At 43.2% G+C, this 18,845-nt stretch overlaps 1 protein-coding gene across 1 annotated transcript in view; it reads right to left on the bottom strand.

The window, feature by feature from the left end:
* The window catches only part of LOC144799599 (cellular tumor antigen p53-like), a 60,938-nt gene extending 46,091 nt beyond the window's left edge, over window positions 1–14,847 (bottom strand). The window contains 4 exon segments of the mRNA XM_078670996.1: window positions 3,598–3,640; window positions 9,887–10,018; window positions 14,755–14,804; window positions 14,806–14,847. Of these exon segments, the coding sequence (XP_078527122.1) occupies window positions 3,598–3,640; window positions 9,887–10,018; window positions 14,755–14,804; window positions 14,806–14,832 (252 nt within the window). The 5' untranslated portion in view covers window positions 14,833–14,847.
* Window positions 14,848–18,845: the final 3,998 nt, after the last annotated feature.

The following is an 18,845-nucleotide window of genomic DNA, read 5'->3' as shown; positions in this document are numbered from 1 at the left end:
TGGGAATCTATTTATATCCGGCTTAAGATGGCGGCTGTTTTTACTTTCCGAAGTTCGCTTTCTATTGTTGTTAACTTTAATCACTGAGCAACGCGACGGACATATTTAAAAGCTGAGCCATAACATATTCGGCTGTTATCGGTTTGTTAGCAGAAGAAAGGAGCACGCGAGGACACTATTAAGTCCTGGTAAGTGACCCGTGATGGGAAGGAGTAGTGGATAACCTTGCAGGCCTTGTTTTTCGGGGTAGATGTGAAGTTTTCTTAGATTCGTGTGAGCCCAAACGCTAAGGAGGACCCCGGGAGGTACTGGCTATATTACACTAGCTATATTACACTAGCAAATTGGTGGCAATTTGGGAGAGATGATAAAATAATTTATATGAGAAGGGTCCCCGGTTCGCTAGAAAAACACAGGACTCGGATGGATTAGTTATAGAATCTTGTGTGGTGTAATTTTACACGGATGGGATATTAGCGTTAACACAGTACCCCTAATATAGAATGGAAGGTACAGCCATTGATTTCTACGATTGTGTCAAGTAGGGAGATACATGTAGACCCCATAGTGATTGTTTGAGTGAGAGTCATCAGGACTAATGTGGGGTTCTCGTTATAGAGGCAGGTCAACCTGGAATCTTGAATGCACGAATTGACGGGGTGCAGTTTTATGAAAAACCCATATAAATTAGGACTTTTTATCGTTCTGAGGGCCATAGCTCCAGTGGCCAAGACAACACAGATTTACAACCAAGGTAGAATGCCTTTGTATTCCTTTTTTTCTAAATGACTTAATGGAAATGTGAGCACTTAAACATAGGAAAGTATAAAATGATTGTTTGCTCTCCTGTTATTTTTTTGGGGTCTATTTGCTGTGTAATCAGTGAGGTTGTGTCCCCTGATTTTCACATTTGAGTTGCCTTTCCTTATAAAATCAACGAGAGAAAGAGGCTATTAAGGTAGTGTTTGGATCTTTGGTACTTTATGAAGGAACAAGAGAACTATGAGGGCAAACCCTGGATATTAATGTACCCTCTTTCTTTGCCACTATTTATTATTATTTTTAGGGAAGACGTGTACGCCCCTATTTTCAGCATTAGTATTGCCGCCATTCCGAGAAGGAAGACGCCACTGGGGAAGAGATATACCTCCCTTCTGTATACCAATTATCTGGTGGGTGACACCCTTGATGTAATCACAATCAATAGTGTGTTTGAGGAGGAATGTGGTATGAATTGGTTTGTTTAATAGAAAGTGTGAATCACTGTGGATGGCACCAATAACGGACCCAGGACTGTAATATAAATGACTAGTATCATGTTTAATAAGATGTTTGGATTGTTTATTGTTTATAGAATGATGAAATGAAATATGAAATGTAATATAAATAGTATTGTATATTATAAATGAGTTTTTAAATATTTAATTGTATATTCAAGTTTTTTAGATGAATGTGTTGGGAGGCATTGAATAGTAGTTTTAAGCCTGAAGAATGTGGGGTGAACCAAATCATACCACCGAAATGCGTCGCTTTGGTTAAGAAAGCACCCAAGCAACATCTGGTCTGAGTAGGAGAAAAGGAACGCTATTAAACATAAAACCAAGGTTATTAATACTATTCCCTATGTACTTGGAGTGCTCTTTAAAATCATCGGGTTGTTGATGATTTTATAGCTTGATGTATTCTCCCATTTGTGTATGAAATGTTTTTAATATATGTGTATTGACGATGCATATGCTTTTTAATCTTTTTGTATACATGTTGAATCTATAAGGATTCTAACAATAAAAATATATGATAGAATTTATATTATGTTTTTGGTCTCTATTCGGTGCTGGTGATTGTAGTGGATGTCAGTAAGGTATTTTTGTATGCTTTAAAAAGAGTCCAATGGGATTTTGCTGTCGACAGTAGTGTCAAAAGTCTGAACGTAACATCATATGTCTACACACTCTCCCACATACAGGACATATAGGGATTCAGACAATTTGCATCAGATCAGGCTCCTCTAGAGAAGTGGACAGATAATTAGTACGTGTTTAAAAGTTCCGCTACTGAGCCCGCAATTAAGAACAATGGCTCCTTGAGTGGCTCCTTGAGTACTGTGGTATGACCAAGCTTCAATGAACACACATGCATATTGTATGACCAAGCTTCAATGCGCACACATACATATGGTATGACCAAGCTTCAACAAACACACATACATACATATGGTATGACCAAGCTTCAACGAACACACATACATTTGTGGTATGACCAAGCTTCAACAAGCACACATACATACAACAGTGGTGCAGAACATGTGCCAAAACACCTAGTCTCCACTGGCAAAATACGCTGTGAGCAAGTTTAGGCAACAAGGGCCATAGCCCAATCCATTCTCCAATCACTGTAGGGAACGTTTTCGATTGTGGCATTAACTATCTACCTCCTGATCGTTCGCACTAGCCACCAAGAACCAAAGCAGATCCATTTTCAGATTCCTCGTAAGATTACAAATCGTTACAGATGCCCCACTTTTAAGGCAAGCCTTTTTATAACTTGAAGATCTATTAATCTATACTTCGATCATCTTCAAAACTATTCAACAGTATCCAAAAGGGACAAAACTTTAAGAACTACCATGTAGTCTTCTGGTTTACATCTTAGGAAACAAATGAAAAAAGTCTGTATTTGAGATTGCACACTATCAAAAACTGTTCAGTTGGCTTTTTTAATGTCCTTTGCTCTGTATTTTTCGATACATTATATCCAGACGAAACAAATAAAAAAAAAATAGTGAATAGAAAATATTGCAGGCCTGGTTAGAGGAGGAACTTGGACGGCAGAACAGCAACGATGGAGCATGGGAAGCAGGAACTTGGCAAGTCGAATGGTCATGGAAGGGCAAGAGTTGAGGACAGGGAGGGAGTGGGAAGATTCAGTGGAATGGACGGGAATCTGCCTAATACTAAGAAAATAGACGAGAGAGGGAAGATATATGCGAAAGACGGGACAAAGTCAGAAACACTTTGGAAAAGGTCACAGAGATTCCCAAGTTGAGAGGTGGTAGCAGGAAAAGGAGAGGCACAGTGCAGTAGGTGTAGATTGACACTAGCATATGCATGTGCATGTGTTACTTAAACTTGTATATGCTCATGCTCTTCACGTGCACTGCGAACGGTGGGCATGGATTCCATCAGCAGTGTATTCATTCACTGTTGTGATCACAGCTGGCCATTCGCAAAGGGCTGCAGGCATTAGACTATGGAATACTCATTCTATACATCCTGGAGTACTGCCTCTTAATACACTCAGACACGCCTAGGTAGGGGTGGTGCACTCAGGTGTATGGAGTCTGACCTACACAACACTTATTACGTAAGTTTGAGACCAAATGATGTACAATTGGTGACTCCACGCCATGATACCCAACACTAATTATCACCGAACCATTATGTACTCAACACAGTGATGTATATTTTTTCATTGCCAACATGTATGTTCATTTCTAAGAGCTATATATAAAGTTAAATGGATACAATCTGCAGAAAGACAACTAAGCACCGGGTTCACACAAGATCCTTCCCCAAGCACCCCTCATTTGTCACTTACCCAGAAAGAGTCATCAGTAGTTTGCAGGAGAGTTTCGGGAAGCCTGAAAAGGAAAACAAGCATTAATCAAAGCAGACCTATCTGCAAAGGTAAACAACAACACCCACACCATTTAAAAAAAAAAAAAAAAACGACTGCCTACAACCCAACCCAGCCAGCTTACTCAAAAAAACAGATACCAACATGCACAGATCTGTTACAAAATCACATATCAGCCATTACCAGACAAAAATCAGTAACCTGCCAACATCTACGACAGGGCAAAGCAAAAAAATAAATAAAATAAAAACATTCCACAGTCTGTACCCCAACACTTTTGGATCTAGACACCACATCCTCTTCTAAAAACAGATGACAACTTGAACTACCCTCAATAGCACAACTCCTCTACCCCTGAAGAGTCAGGTGCCTAAAGAAATTTACATGATTATAAAATACAACTTCCCTCAAAAGCAGACACTAGAAGGAAAAACGACCTATACTAAAACCAGATTCCAACAGGCACCCATTATGCTTCACACCCTAACTCCAGATAGTAGTCAAGGTCCTTTTGTCTACAATAAGGTTTTCTTTAACATGGACTAGGTAACGGGAACATTTCTTAAGTAGAATAGGGCGAGACATAAACAAGACAAAGTTTTATTCCGAGGTTAGGAACTTCTATCAATTGTGAAGGAGCGAAGTGCTAGTAGTGGGGAGTAGAACCTGAACGAGGGCTTGCACCACCCATTAGTTACCAGAAGCTTAGAGGCAGACGTCTTAAGTTCTGCAAAAGACTAAGGAGTAGTCAGAAGTGTTACCAATTCGGTGGATATGGTATTTAAGATGCATAGGGATTTTCCAGTCTCCTTGCTGTAGGCAAGTGGGTCCTCAGAGAGAATGAAGATTATATACTTCATGTGGTTGCTTTCGCTTTTCTGACAGGTGCAAAGATTGTCAATGCTGAAATCTTCCAGGGCTGAAACAAACTTGCCATTTTGAAGGGGATTCAGGAGGTTGGAGGGGAGAGGAGGGCAAGGAATAAACTGGAACAGATCTCCGATATAGACAAGAATGCATGCAGCATATTCTGTGCAGAATTTAGTTCAAAGCAAGGGATTTTATAACTCAGCAGTCTGGATATACAAGCACTGGCAAATGAGCATGGTTGATTTAATGGTTGTGTTTTAGTCCAGGGGTGAGTGACCATCATAGGTGTGAAAGGGCTGGAACCATGCCACAATTTCAAAGTATACGCTGAAGATGAACTTTCCTTGAGTGAATCTAAATGAAGCGATGTGCACATTCAGTGATTATCCTGCAAATCTGGCAAAGGCGTAGTCGGAATTGGGGATTTTTATGTTACTCTTTAACCTGTGATGAAATGGGTCTGGACCTACTGCAAAGCTATGCGATTTGGAATGGAGTTGATGCTGATCAGTGGTTAGATATATTTTACACAAAACCCAGTTCGTACGGTAAAAGGAGGAGGAAAAAATGCAGAACTATATGCTGTTCACACCATTATGCTGGATAAGTGGTGCCTCTAATGTTAGATTTCACTTAAGGGGACTTTCAGACAGCCTCAAATGTCCTACGCGTATAAACTGACAGGAAAGGTCACCGTAGACAAGCAAACAGCAGAGGGTAGGTGGATTTGCAGGCCTACGGCTCCTCTGGCTAGTTTCGCCTGGGCAGGTATAAGATCCATTTAATCCACCCTCCAATCCCTTCCACATGCGGGTGAGCAGGAGATCTACTCGTATTTCCTGGTCCAATATTCTGTAATGCAAAGAAGAGATCTAACAAGCAAAGCAGCCTTCAAACAAGGGGCAGCAGGAGGGTGTCAGAATGCTGAAGGAAACATTTTCTCAAGAGGGCTGCAGTTTCAGCACTGCAGGATTCCAGTCTCCTGCCTCCTTAGAAGGGGGTGGACTTTTTGCGGGTTGAGAAATATGTAATATTTTATTAAAGATTTGTGAAATCACATACGGGAGAACAAAGACCTACTTGCCTTAGGCTTCCTCAACAGTATACAATGCAAACAATTTCCAAAACAGCACAGTAAATCCATTATTCTGGAAGGTGCAGCTCTAACGGCATAACACTGAACATACAGAGGCTGAAAATGGAGACTGTACTAAGCACCAATTACAGGATATGTACTGAAGGCCGGGATGATAATGGAGGCCACTCTGGGGTGCTCATATGCAGTTTTGGGGTGCTCGTAAACGCAGTAGGTAGTGTCTTAAGTGAGATACTGGTGGATTTAAAGAAGCTTGATGGGGTAAGAAAGGGTTACGCATAAGACGTATCCATCATCTCCTACAACATCAGACACTTCCTATCATTTAAGTCCCCAAAGCAGTGGTCTTCAAATAATTTAATGCCCCCCCCCCCCCCAATCCCCGGAAAAATGTTTTTAAAAAAAATCTTTCCCCACCCTCAGAATTTCACAATTATTCTATTAAATTGGCAATGTTGAAATATTTCTAGACTTATTTAAACATTGCAGTTAAGTTCCATTACAGTTTTAAGAAATGCAATCAAATACATGGTTGCCAAACATACTATTCTGGTCAGGCAGGCCTTACTAGTGTGTTAAAGTATCCACAGAGTGATTATTAGAAATGGAGGTGGAATTTATGGAGAATATTTGGAGTCCCTTCCCTTTTGACACATACTCCCAGCTAGGACTAAATGACAAAAGACGTTAGTGATGGCCCATTACAGAGCAGCTTACTGCTCCTCATGTTTTTCCGCTTAAAACAAAGCACTGTTATCAGCATAATGCTTCTTTTGGCCAGAGGCTGGCGCCCCTCCCTTCCCCCGGTTTCACTTGAGGGCCGCCCCCAGTCTGAAAACCTGTGCCCCAAAGGGACCACCTCCCTTAGATCAACAAAAACAGCACTCATCGACCCCTACCTCCCCCATAACAATAACCAGGCATCCTCACCACCCAACCATCAATTCTTATGGTAACATGCCAGCACAGAGCATGAGTGCCATTTTGTCCATGTCACATGCCAATCAAAACTCAAAAACCAGGCACTAGCCAGCACTTCGTCTTCTCAGACAGAAAGAACAGAAACCAGAAGCATTGCCCGCAAAAAAAACACCGGGAAGTATGGATTCCAAAACCAGAGACATAACAAATCCATAGACCCACAACCAATAAAGGCAGATATTGGGCATGTCCACTTTGCATCCTTCTCAAAAGCACCTGTGAACAGGATAAAGTCATCTAAAAATCAAAAGACCAAGGAGAACGCCCAAATAAATCTCAATAATCGGCCATCAAAAACGGACATACCATAAAAGGATGGACGCAGACTCCCTACCAAAAATCACCCTGGTCAGCATTCAATGCTATCCATAACCAGATTCCAGACAGAATGTGCCTACAACCTGGAACCAAGATGCATCACTTCAGCTCCTAACAAATTTGTTAGGATTTCATGACCTCTGTTGACACTTTCGAAGCAAACCTGTTATGGCCTTAATTGCAGGAATAACATGTATCTCAATTGGGCCGCAAACCCTTCTCTGCACCAGAACTGATGCTAACTGCACACCCAGAAATTAACTTCCTGTAATGATCATCATCATGAAAAACGTGGCCACATTTAGCAGGTAAACTGCAAAGAATCTGGGTTTATATGCCTTGGAACGGAGGAAGACGTGCTCTATTCTAGTGCCATATTATCTTGCATTTCAGGGTAACGAGGTAAATTGCACACTGTGGTGTCAGTATTTAGCAGGTGTTTAAATTGGGATGCAAATCACAGGCAATTCATGAGGCCTTTAGTCTGCACCTTGCATCAAAACATGCGGCAGCTGCATCTTTCAAGACAGGCAGGTCCATTTAGTAATAATAAAAAATAAAGAAATAAACACACAAGGCAAGTGACTTCCACTCCAAGTTCAACTATAAGTTCATTTGAGTGAACGTTATACCCACAAACAGGCAGTCACAACTGCTACAAAGCATCTCTGCAGATTCCTGTCCCACTTACCTTCCAGATCAACCACAACCTGTGTCCCAACGGGACAAACGAACCAGCTTCACCGACCCTGTTCCCAAAATGCGAGAGCAAGAAAACTAGAGCGCTCTGTAAATAGAACCACCATCTTGATTTCTGAATTCGGATGCCACTGCCATTGCTCCGGCTAGTGGCGAGAACCACAGCAGTATACTATTTCATTAGACAGCTATTCCTCGAATACGGAGACTAGAACCAATACATTTATTAAATGTGCATGTTCTGTGGCGTTAATTAAGTACGTTTCCAGTGTCTAAGAAGTAATTAAAAAAACATCTGAGGAGTACAAGAAGAAAAGCATGAAAAGCTGCCCCATCCCTTTCTTAGCTCATATTAAAGGCATGTGCTTTGCCACATTAAGATTGTGCATACATGGGCATCGAAACTGGGAAGCAGACACTGGGACACAGACCTCGGCCCTCACGCAGGCAGGATTGGAACATGTTACTCCAGAGCACAACTCAAATAGATTAAAGAAGGTGTTTAAAACAATCAGAAGTCTTAAGTATACTCTTTTCGACTTTTTTTTCCATATACAAAAAATACAGCACTGCCAAGAAGTTTTGTTTTATTAAACTTCTTCAGGACATAACTAATATCACTGCAAATGTATCCCAATGTTCACTCATGATCCATCATGGTACTTGACATTCAAAACTGATCCTTTTCACTAGTACTCATGAGGTGGACATTTTCTACAATTCCCGATCCTTAAATCGAGTTGCGACGGGCAGAAATCACCTAGACCATTTCTCACAACCATCAAAAAACAATAAGGGCACAAGAGGTCGTTTTCAACACCAGAATCCGTGTCTCACGTAACGTATGCCACCTATCATGTTGAAAGGGACTAGAACATGCCCTCTCTGCAATGGGAAACGGCCATTACAACGAGGCCGTTTCCACGAAAACATTTACCACGCATGCGTGGTTACAACGACAGCCTTTACCACGCATACCTTTACTACGAGATACGTAGTAAAGGCATGTGCGGTAAATGCAAACAAAAAAAGGGGGGGGTTGGGGGGTTGGGGGGTCTCCCCCCCCCCCCCCCAAAAAAAGCGTAGGATTAAAAAGACGGGGTTGGGGGGGATCCCCCCCCAAAAAAACGAACCTTAAATGCCGAAGCAATCAGCGCCATTAGAGAGGAAGCTGGAATAAACTTCCGCTTCCTCTTTACGACGTACAAGCGACGTGACCTACGTCGTAACGAAGATGAAGTGGAGACGAATTAAAAAGGTAAGGGGAATTTTAGTTAAAAAAAAGAAAAGATTAAGGGTTAAGGGCAGGGGTAATAATAAGGAGTGAGGGTCGGTGTCATGTAACGGGAGAGGTATAACCTTTAAAACGAGTATGCCCTCACCATGCATAAATTTACAACGAAAATCGTTGTAAATCTATGCGTGGTAAAGGAAAATTCGTGGTAAAGGTGATGCGTGGAAAACGAATTCCGTTGTAACGCATGCGTGGAAAAGGCATGCGTTGCAACGGAATTCGTAGTAACGACATACAACCCTCTGCAATACAATACGTCTAGTAGGCCTCTGCGCCAAGAGTCCATTGACGTTTTGATTTACATGCATCTACCAATAAAGCACAGGATTAGTTTCTTATAATGGACAATACAAAACATATTATACACACATACATACATACATACATATTTTTGCTTGCTGTAAAACCCCCAATGTTATTGTTAGCTAATTTAATGTCATCGAGGGCCTTTCCAGAATTCAACCTCATAACCTGCAGGTTAGAGCAGACGTTGTAGGCAAGTGATAAAGTCAGTAAGCCTACTAGTTGCCTGGGGCCGCAGTCCATTCTCTACCAAATAGCTTTATTTTATCCATTTTTGGGAGGGTCTTCTTTTAGGGTCAGAGCCCATGTCTGCTGTATTTGCCAGTGACACAGGTGGGGTGGGAGGTCTTCAAACTAGCAACAGTTGTGTGGCAGAGGAGGCCTTTGGCAGATGGAAAAAAATGCCTAAACAGCACATGCAAACCTTCTGCTCATTAGCCAAGGAAACATTAAAGCACATAGCCTGTCACATAAGTTGTCAGACGTTAATATGTGGACGATAAAGATGCTTCGGTGATCTGGTTCGAAAAAAGGGAAATTACAGTACAGGGTCGTGAAAATTAGATAGAAGAAAGGGCAGCTGTATCAAAAACAAAACTGACTTTATATTCTGAGACTCCTACCGACCAGAAATGCACTCCCAAACAGAGTAAAGGGAAAATCAGATTAATATATTCTTCAATACTCACGAGCCCCAAAGCTCCGAGAAAGTCTCTTGACTCATAGGAAGCGAATCCATGGCGGCTTCAGATTCGACCATGCCAGATTCAGGTGGGGGTCCAGCTGAGCCACAGAAGCAACTAGGAGTAGTGTCAACAGTGCTGGAAGAAAAGGGGGAGAGGGGTTAGAGCAAAAGAGTGCAATGGAAATCAGACAGAAGCACGCAGCACGACATGGGAGAAGACAATGCATCTGGGAAAATAAATTTACCAAAAAAGACAATGTTCAAAGATATGAAGTGCTTCCACCTCCCCCAAAAATAAAAAATAAACTTGTAATAACGTACTGTAAAGTTGTTTCGGGAACAATATACTTGCCCATACGCAAAAACAGAAAAGATGCTGAAATCACATGAAAATTAAAAGTTCGTTAAGTGCCCTATCCCACATTTGTACGCAAGAAATGGCTGGAGGCCAGAGATTCAAATTGTACACTGAACTGTTCCTCAAGAGGTAGTCATGAGGTACTGCAAGCAGTGCACATGTTCCTTTGTACCTTGTTTCTTGTATTAGCCATTGTTGGATTTGAGGATGACTTATGGGATGAACCTTGCAAGTAGATATTATGCAGGTGGTGTAGCCCCTGCCTGGTTTCCAAGAATGTTTATGAATATTCATTCATACTGTGTGAATCTATTGACGGAGTTATAGGACGCTATTGTTCAGGGAAAACCCTCCTTCTGCGCCCAGGACTAGAACTAGGTAAAGGTTCAATCCTAAAAGGCGTGTTACTGTGTAGAGGCGGGAATGTAGGGGAAGGTGTATGGAATTACTGGGGCCTATATTAGGGTACCTATATGGAACATAATGTCTGGAGTGATATATTCCACTGGAACATAAAGTGGTCATATTGGTTCGGGTTTAATATCGGAAATTACTACAGCTCTCTAATCAAAGCCTAAACAGTTATCCTTGTCTCACAAATCGTGCCAACAGTTTTCTGGACGATCAATACAACATTAGAATTACTCATTGTTATGCAACAGGCTCAATTTGCAGAAAAATATACAGTCACAGCATAGCTACTGTGTTCTCAATTAGCATAATATGGGTTACATTTGTGTTTGTTGAGTGCCGAAGCATGAACTTTACTGGGCGGAATGGAGTGACACAGGCAGTTATTTTGTGCATTGCAGCAAATGAAGTGTGCCATTATGGGCCTGGCAAAGCTAAAATTACCTTGATTAACATGGAAAAACAGAATTCAAATAAGTAGGGCCACCTTTAAAGAGGTGCACCTGACGCTCACCTCAAGGCAACAGTGTTCAAAAACAACTTATCGGTTAAAAGCACATGCTGCAGTTTTTTGTTTGTCCAGAAGTATTCAGGCAATAATAAGTCACAAGATAACTTGGTGATTAATGCTCTTACTGAAGAGAGCAGACTTGTGTCTGGTGACTGTTTTTACTCATCATAAAAGTAGCTCAGAGGGTTAATGTGCCTGTTGCAAAAAACATGTGCCATGCAGATGTGGAGTCCTGGTGCTCTCCTGATTGATTGCAGACAGGAGGCCAAAGGCTGGCAATCTGTTTTAATTTGTTTATCTACTGGCCCACCTGGCAACACTAGGCAGGCACCGGTGAGAAGAGTTACTTGGTTTAGGGCCTCACAACCTGTTTGGAATTGGCCCAGGTCCCATGTGAGTCACAGAGGCCCTGGTGTGATGCTCCAAGCAGCACATCCCAAGTCCAATGTTTTCCTGCCTCAGCCAGTCTGCCCCAGCCTGGGCCACTTCCTCAACATGTGCCTAAGAACACTGCTCTTTGCCCATGACAAAGCTTAGCAGGTGGTGCTTAAGCCATATTTGCATCACAGAGCAACAAGTTCTGCAACAGAGCACTCCCCTATTCAGCACTGTGACTCGTCACCCATATTAGAGATATATTGTGAACACAGTCGGGCCACATCGTAAGTTCATCCCGGCTGACAACAGAGTTTTTCCACGGTCACCTTTTGCTACTCTTTTTATACTCTCCTCCAACGGCTATTGAGATTTGTGCTCCCGGACATCAGTATTGTTCGGGTCTGGGACGATTTATATTTTTGTGCCTATCGTCAATCTTCTACTTACAGTGTTCCATTCACCCATCGAGCCTTGAGAAAGTCTTGGTACGGACTGTGTACCGACGAAAAATGTGTTGGCCGTTTCTTCTGATGTTTATGAATAAATGGAATAACATATACAAAAGGACTTTGGCTTGATTATCCCGTCTCATGGAGAACATTGTTGATGAAATGTGCAATGTTATGATTACTTTGGATATGAAATCACTATGACTAATAGGTCACTTTTGACACAGCTTATAGGATAGTGCTTAACTGACCCCTTTTCTGGAATTTTGTTCTTGCAAATCTCTTGGATTTGCTCTAGTCACCCTTGGTAGTGAGTGATGGTGGTCTCCTGAGCACTCCGACTAGATTCCTAATATCTCTAATAATGGTGTGTGTCCCAAATTACTATTCCATCTAACACGTATGTGAAGGTCCGTTTATTCCCTTTTAGGAAACACCACTACCAAATTTTTGTTGTCACTCGTATTAAAACTGTGTGTAGCCACCACGTTTCAGTAGCATGTCTCTTTTTCCTACTTTTCACTGTTGTGGCATAAGCGTGCAACTATTTATATTATTACCTTAAACCATCACATCTGCTGCCACAGCCAGCCCTACTGGCTTTGCAACACTTGTTATGCAAATAGCAGTCCTGCCATTTGACGAATTCCAAAAGAGTAAGAACATCCCAATACAGGCGAGATGGTGATAACAAGAACCATTCAACAAAACCAAGATACACACACGATGCCCAAAATATATATATATTACTAAACGAATAACCTCTAATCTCGGATTCCGGAGAGACATGCCACTCGCTGCAAAAGCGAGTCAAAATGTGGGCGGGTAGTAGCGCCATATAAATAGCGTTAACAAGAAGACTGAACGCGCAGTAGCATCCCGCTTATTTAGACTGGCACGGTGTCAGTGGCGCAGACCGTTGCTACAGCATTTATTTTATTTAATGCATTTTTATATGGCGATGACTTTACCCGAAGGTGTCAGAGCGCTGTACAATAGAACCAATTACGTTACGTGAGAGAAAGGGTACAAAATAGAACGTTACAAAAATAAACAGGAGAGGTAGGTTAAAACCATATAGGCAATAACACAATATCAGACACAGCAATCAAGGGTGGGGAATGAACAAGCAAATATTACAAATTTACAGTAACAATACAATAACCCGTTTCAAGATGTCAAACATCATAACGTCAATGGGTGTTATAGTTTGAAGAACGGCTCCGGCCTTCATTGCGGGCCTGTGAAGGATATGCAAAATACCGACGCCATGTTGAATGTAAACACGGTGAAGGGCGCAAGACTGGAGGGCTGTGCGTTGCCATAGCCGCCAAAAAGGCGCGAAAGGGTCACGTGACGAAAGGAGGGGTGGGGTTTCCCCAGGACACCGAGTTACTTCCAGCAACACGGAAGCCGCAACAGCTTCTACGTGTTCTGCGCATGCGCAGCACCTCTCTACCAACCAAAAACAAAGCATTTTTAGAAACGGAAGCATGGGCCTGAGCCCAGCGCAGAGCAAGGACCAAAACAACAACAATGGCCTGTCAGCGGGCACCGCCCCCTCCAGGACCAACTAATAATGAAACGATGGAGCTCTACACAACAGAAATAGTGACGTTGATCACCCGGGAGAGGGAGCAAGGAGTGGAAAACCTGGCGGGGGTCTAACTGGGGTGTAGGGTTGACTGGGGGTTGTGCGGGCCAGGACGAGTTGACTGGGGGGGAACAAGATATTGGGGGGGGGGATGAGGGAAAAGACAAGGAGGAGATGGGGGAAAGACAAGGAGGAGATGGGGGAAAGACAAGGAGGAGATGGGGGAAAGACAAGCACGAGATGGGGGGAGCTTTAGACGAGGAGGAAATGAGGAGGGGGAGACGAGGAGATGGGACGGAGGGGGAGACGAGGAGATGGGACGGAGGGGGAGACGAGGAGATGGGACGGGGGGGGAGACGAGGAGGAGATGGGAGATATGCAGGCAGAGATGGATGTGAATGGGAGACAGGAGGAGATGGTTAATGGAGGGGACGGGAAGAGATGGCTTGGGGAGACGGGAGAAGAGAGATACCTCAGGGATCACGATGCAATGTCTAGAGAAATGGGAGGCAACATGTACCTAAAGTGGTAATGAAAGCAGACGCCTGGTGAGATTGGCAAAGGGAACAACAATAAAGGGATAGCTAGAGACTGGGCAAACCCAAATGTCCTGGGAAGAGGACATTTATAGGCAGAGCCAAGATGTCTGATAGGACACAAAAGGAGTATATTTTGCGACGGGGACAAGTCGGGAAAATAGGAGATACGGGAGTTAAAGAAGAGTAATGGACTCGAAATCCTGAGGGGGTGAGTACCAAAGGACTGTGAAAGGATGGTAACAAGTGCGGGTAAAGAAGAGGGGGTGAGTACCAAAGGACTGTGAAAGGATTGTAACAAGTGCGGAGAAAGAAGAGGGTTTGTCTACATGTGGAAGTATAGTCGTTGTTTTTCAGAGGGTAGATTTCGGTAAAGGGGTTTCAGGAGATCTCCGATTCCATGCAATGAAAACCATTTTAAAGGTCACTGGAAAGGCTTAAAAAGCGAGTGACTGTCATGTGCTGGAAGACAGACGGTCTTGGCTAAAAGGGTGGGTTTTGGCACAAATCCTGATAAATGCATGAGTAGCTGAGGCAGCAATGTGAGTCATTCATTTGCATGCACTCCTGTTCCAAACTGAGGCTGCAAGATGAGTCACTGCATGCATCCCTCTCCCCCCTTCAGCCCTCCATACCTCTGCCTGCCCAGCTCCTCGTCAGCCGCCGCTCTTCTGTACCCCGACCGGGTCTACCTCTGCTGCAGCGTTAACCATGCGTTGGGGAATCCCCAGCTCAGTGTACCGCCCTGCTGTCACGTGATCCAGCCGCCATATTTAATGAGGGCAGCGTTCGGCGCTGACAGTAATCATCTGCCTCGGTGAGCCTTATCCCATGTGCCTCTTTTTCCTGGATCAGGTTCATGTCGCGCTAATGATTAGAGCGAGCTACAGTGTAAATGGTCGCATTAAACGTTTAACCAGAAAAACTATTGGGTTTGTTATGCCCATGACATCGATGGCGGAGCGGAAACGTAGCATAGACACAGAAAAGAGACGAAAACCCGGTCGCTTATACGAGAAACTGTAGAAGGACTATAGTTTATTTCAACCTTTGGACAGAAGAAAGACGAGTCCAAAACATACCAAACGGGGGGGGGGGCAGCACATTTACATTGCTTAAATCCGTGCACTCAGACAGTCACAGGCGGCCCTTGCTCGGATAGTGCCTGGGTGGACAGATATGTGGCGCCCTCGCTGCTGAATAAAATGAGTCCGCAGGGCCCCCCCTCTGTGTGCTAAATACAGCACTGTCTGGCCTCTGAACACAAACACCTTCACCCCCACCCTAACTCACCCTTAATCAACCACAGATCAGTTTCATCATGCCCACTTCATGGTGTTTGTTCAGGGAAGCGGTGGGGGGGCTACATAATGGGTAATCAGCAAGAACACGCAGGCGGTGATCGCTTTACATTACCACTAAGCGTCGATCCATTCAGAAGGCAATGATGCAATTAACTAATGAAAAGCCTAAATATGCTTTCATGAGCAGTGGGGGACTGTTTGTAGATAACAGGAATCAGAGGTCCAACTCTCTCCCTCTGTAGTGAGACCTAAAAAAAGATTTTATCTGAATAATAAATTCTTGCTAAATTATAAGAATCTACAAGTACACTGAATAATCCAGGCAAATGCAACAAGGTAGTCTGCTTAACGAAAGGTTAAATCATGTAAACACGACCTTTAAAATAACCGAGGGAACAAAATTAATAAAAGACAATCACGTGGTCTGCTTAACAAAAGCCTGGAGCTCAGGGTTCTCAACTTTCATATGCTGCATACAATGGCAAACAGAGGAACATGATGGAACAGAACTCATTACTCTACGTGACTAATACGTAATCGAGAAGCATACCTGGCACTTGATGAACAATCTCACCGTGTGAGGAGTGGGGGGCCTTGAAGGGCCTCATGCCAGAAATACCTAAGGGGAACTTTTGAACCCCACTCCAAGCCCCCTCCTCCCAATAACAGGCATTTGCAATGCAATGGGTCTCGCTTTAATTAAGTTGGAGCTATTGGCATTGCTAAATAATACAACACCAATTGCAACAAATGTCTTTAAATTGTAGGCCAAAAAAATGTGTATTTATTTTTGTAGCATTGGCGGCATGCTGCGCTTTAGATGAATATGTTTAAAAGTAAAGTGTGCCATACTGCGATTGCTACAATAGTTAATTGTGGATGCGTTAACAATTGATGTGTGCACTGATGGCTGGTGGTGTGTGTGCCTGCAGAAATTCTGCACCGATGGCTGGTGGTGTGTGTGCCTGGTGGAAGCGTGCACTGACGGCTGGTTGTGTGAGTGCCTGGTGAAAGCGTACACTGACGGCTTTTGGTGTGTGTGTGTCTGGTGAAAGCGTGCACTAACATCTGGTGGTGTGTGCCTGGTGGAAGCGTGCACTGACGGCTGGTGGTGTTTGTTCCCGGTGAAAACGTGCACTGACGGCTAGTGGTGTTTGTGCCCGGTGAAAGCGCGCACTGACGACTGATGGTGTCTGTGTCTAGTGAAAGTGTGCACTGATGGTGTGGGTGTGGTTGTGTGTGTTGTGTTTGTGGTTGTGTGTGTGGTTGTGGATGTGTGTGGCTGTGTGTATGTGTGGTTGTGTGTGTAGTTGTGTGTGTGTGGTTGTGAGAGGGATTGTGGTTGGTTGTGTGTGTGTGGTTGGGTGTGGTTGTGTGTGTGTGCATGTGTGTCTGTGTGGCTGTGTGTGCTTGGTTGTGTGTGTTGTGTGTGTGGATGTGGTTGTGTGTGTGGTTGGGTGAGTTTGTAGGTGTGGGTGTGGTTGTGAGCGTGTGAGTGGTTGTGTGTGTCTGGTTGTGAGTGGGGTTGTGTGTGGTTGTGTGCATGTGTGTGTGTGGAAAAGAACCACGGACGGGATAAACAAGCTTTTTTAAATTTGTTTTTGAGAGAGAGGAAGAGAAATCGAGAAGTTTACACTGGAGTGATCGGACAATGTGAGAGGGGAAATGTAAATATATGTTATGCTATTGAAATTAGGAAATAGCAAGTCTAAGGTATGACCCACAGAGTGTGTAAGGCAGCTAATTTTTGTAGTAATTTGCATGGTTAGCATATCAATTTCTAGTTGTTTGGAAAGTGAGTCTTCACATTTTTTTCTAATGTAAATTAAATTCACCAATTACCATGTACATGTCATGTTTTAACATGAGTGGTGTAAGCAAAACAGCTTGGTAGCGCAGTGAGTGTTATAGCCCGGTGGTCTATAGACAACAGTATCATTCATCAGCCTCTGTTCCGTGAGGGATAGTTGAAATACTAACATTCCCCATCAGCAGATGATGAACAGCATTCTTTTGAACAGATGCTCATATCTTTAAAGGTAATGCCATGCACCAGCTCTGGCATCCTACTCTGTCGCAGTTTAATTTATTATAGTTCGGGGGCAGAGAGACAACGATGTCAGGGGAAATTCTCATTGAACCAAGTCTCTGTGATACAAACTGGATTTGCAGTCTCATCCCTGATCAGGTCCCAGATTCCGATGGAGTGTTTGGGTAATGATCTTGCATTAAAATATATGCATTTAAGAGTGTGGTAGCTGGGTGGTTAGTAGTGTTTGGGGAGCTGATGGAATGTCTGTTTACTGGCCAAGCTTCCCACTTACAGTTACGACATGATCATGGACCTTCAATCGAACCGGACTGCTTTTGAGCATAGCTACCAGAGGGATAAGGACTGGTTAATTTTGTGATTTTTTTTGCATCACCCAGACAAGGATTCTGGATGTTTCTTGATTAGGGTTTCACCCAATAACCCATTTTCTCACATGGTTTGTGTCCTTGAGCCAGGTTTGTAGTGTATCCTGTTTGCTGTTCTTGGCAAATATTATTCATTCTGTCTAGGTTGTGTTGAGCTTCAGGAAAGTGATGGGCAGTCAGATCTGGGTGATGTGCAGGCAGAGTCTGAGGCACTGGATGTGGTAAGCAGAGGAGACCTTCAAATACAGTTGTGCATCATCGGCATTGGTGGGTCTTAATGCTGTTATCTGTCAGTAGAGCACCAAACGACTCCATGTAAATGTTGAAAATGACAAATGACAGTATGGAGCCCTAAGGCATTCTATGTGTGATAGGGAAAAAGGGTATGTCCCCTTTATCCACTGGTTTGTTCTTTCAGCCACAGCTTTGGAAAACAAGCGTCATTTTGATTTTGGATCTGCCCAGAGGAGTATTTCTTCTTCACTACCCAATTGCCTATTTCATTGGTGCTTGAGGTGTATGAGTCTGATAATAGAGAGCGTCAATTGATCATTTGGTAAGCTTTGTCACTCTCTACATGCCACAGAGTAGCCCCTGCAGTGGTGCCTGGATATAGTGTTTATGAATGGCATTTCTATTGGAAAAACAGGGTATTCGAAAACGCAACCCAGGCGCTGCATAACATACTGTTTTTAAGGATCTATGATTAGCAAATCATAATGTAGTGGAGAGATAAGAGTTAATTGCGAAGGAGAAAAACGAGTTAATTTTAAAGGATGACGCTAGATAGAGAGTAGTGACTGCTCTGGGTACCAGCGATGCTGATAGAGAAAACTGTGCCCGGAGCAGGTGCCAGGACAAGTAGGGACGATGTAGCATAAGAGTATTTTCCTCACATCAGATTGACCCGTGTTTAAATGTAAAAGTGTGGCGATGTGCGAGTCAGGTGTTTTATAAATTTTTAATTATTAACTTGAAGATAGTCATGGGGAGCCTTGGAAAGA

This window comes from Lissotriton helveticus, chromosome 12, assembly GCF_964261635.1.
Source record: "Lissotriton helveticus chromosome 12, aLisHel1.1, whole genome shotgun sequence".
In the NCBI taxonomy this organism is placed as follows: domain Eukaryota; kingdom Metazoa; phylum Chordata; class Amphibia; order Caudata; family Salamandridae; genus Lissotriton; species Lissotriton helveticus.
The sequence above is the reverse complement of the archived record's forward strand: the minus strand, read 5'-3'. Positions and strand labels throughout refer to the sequence as shown.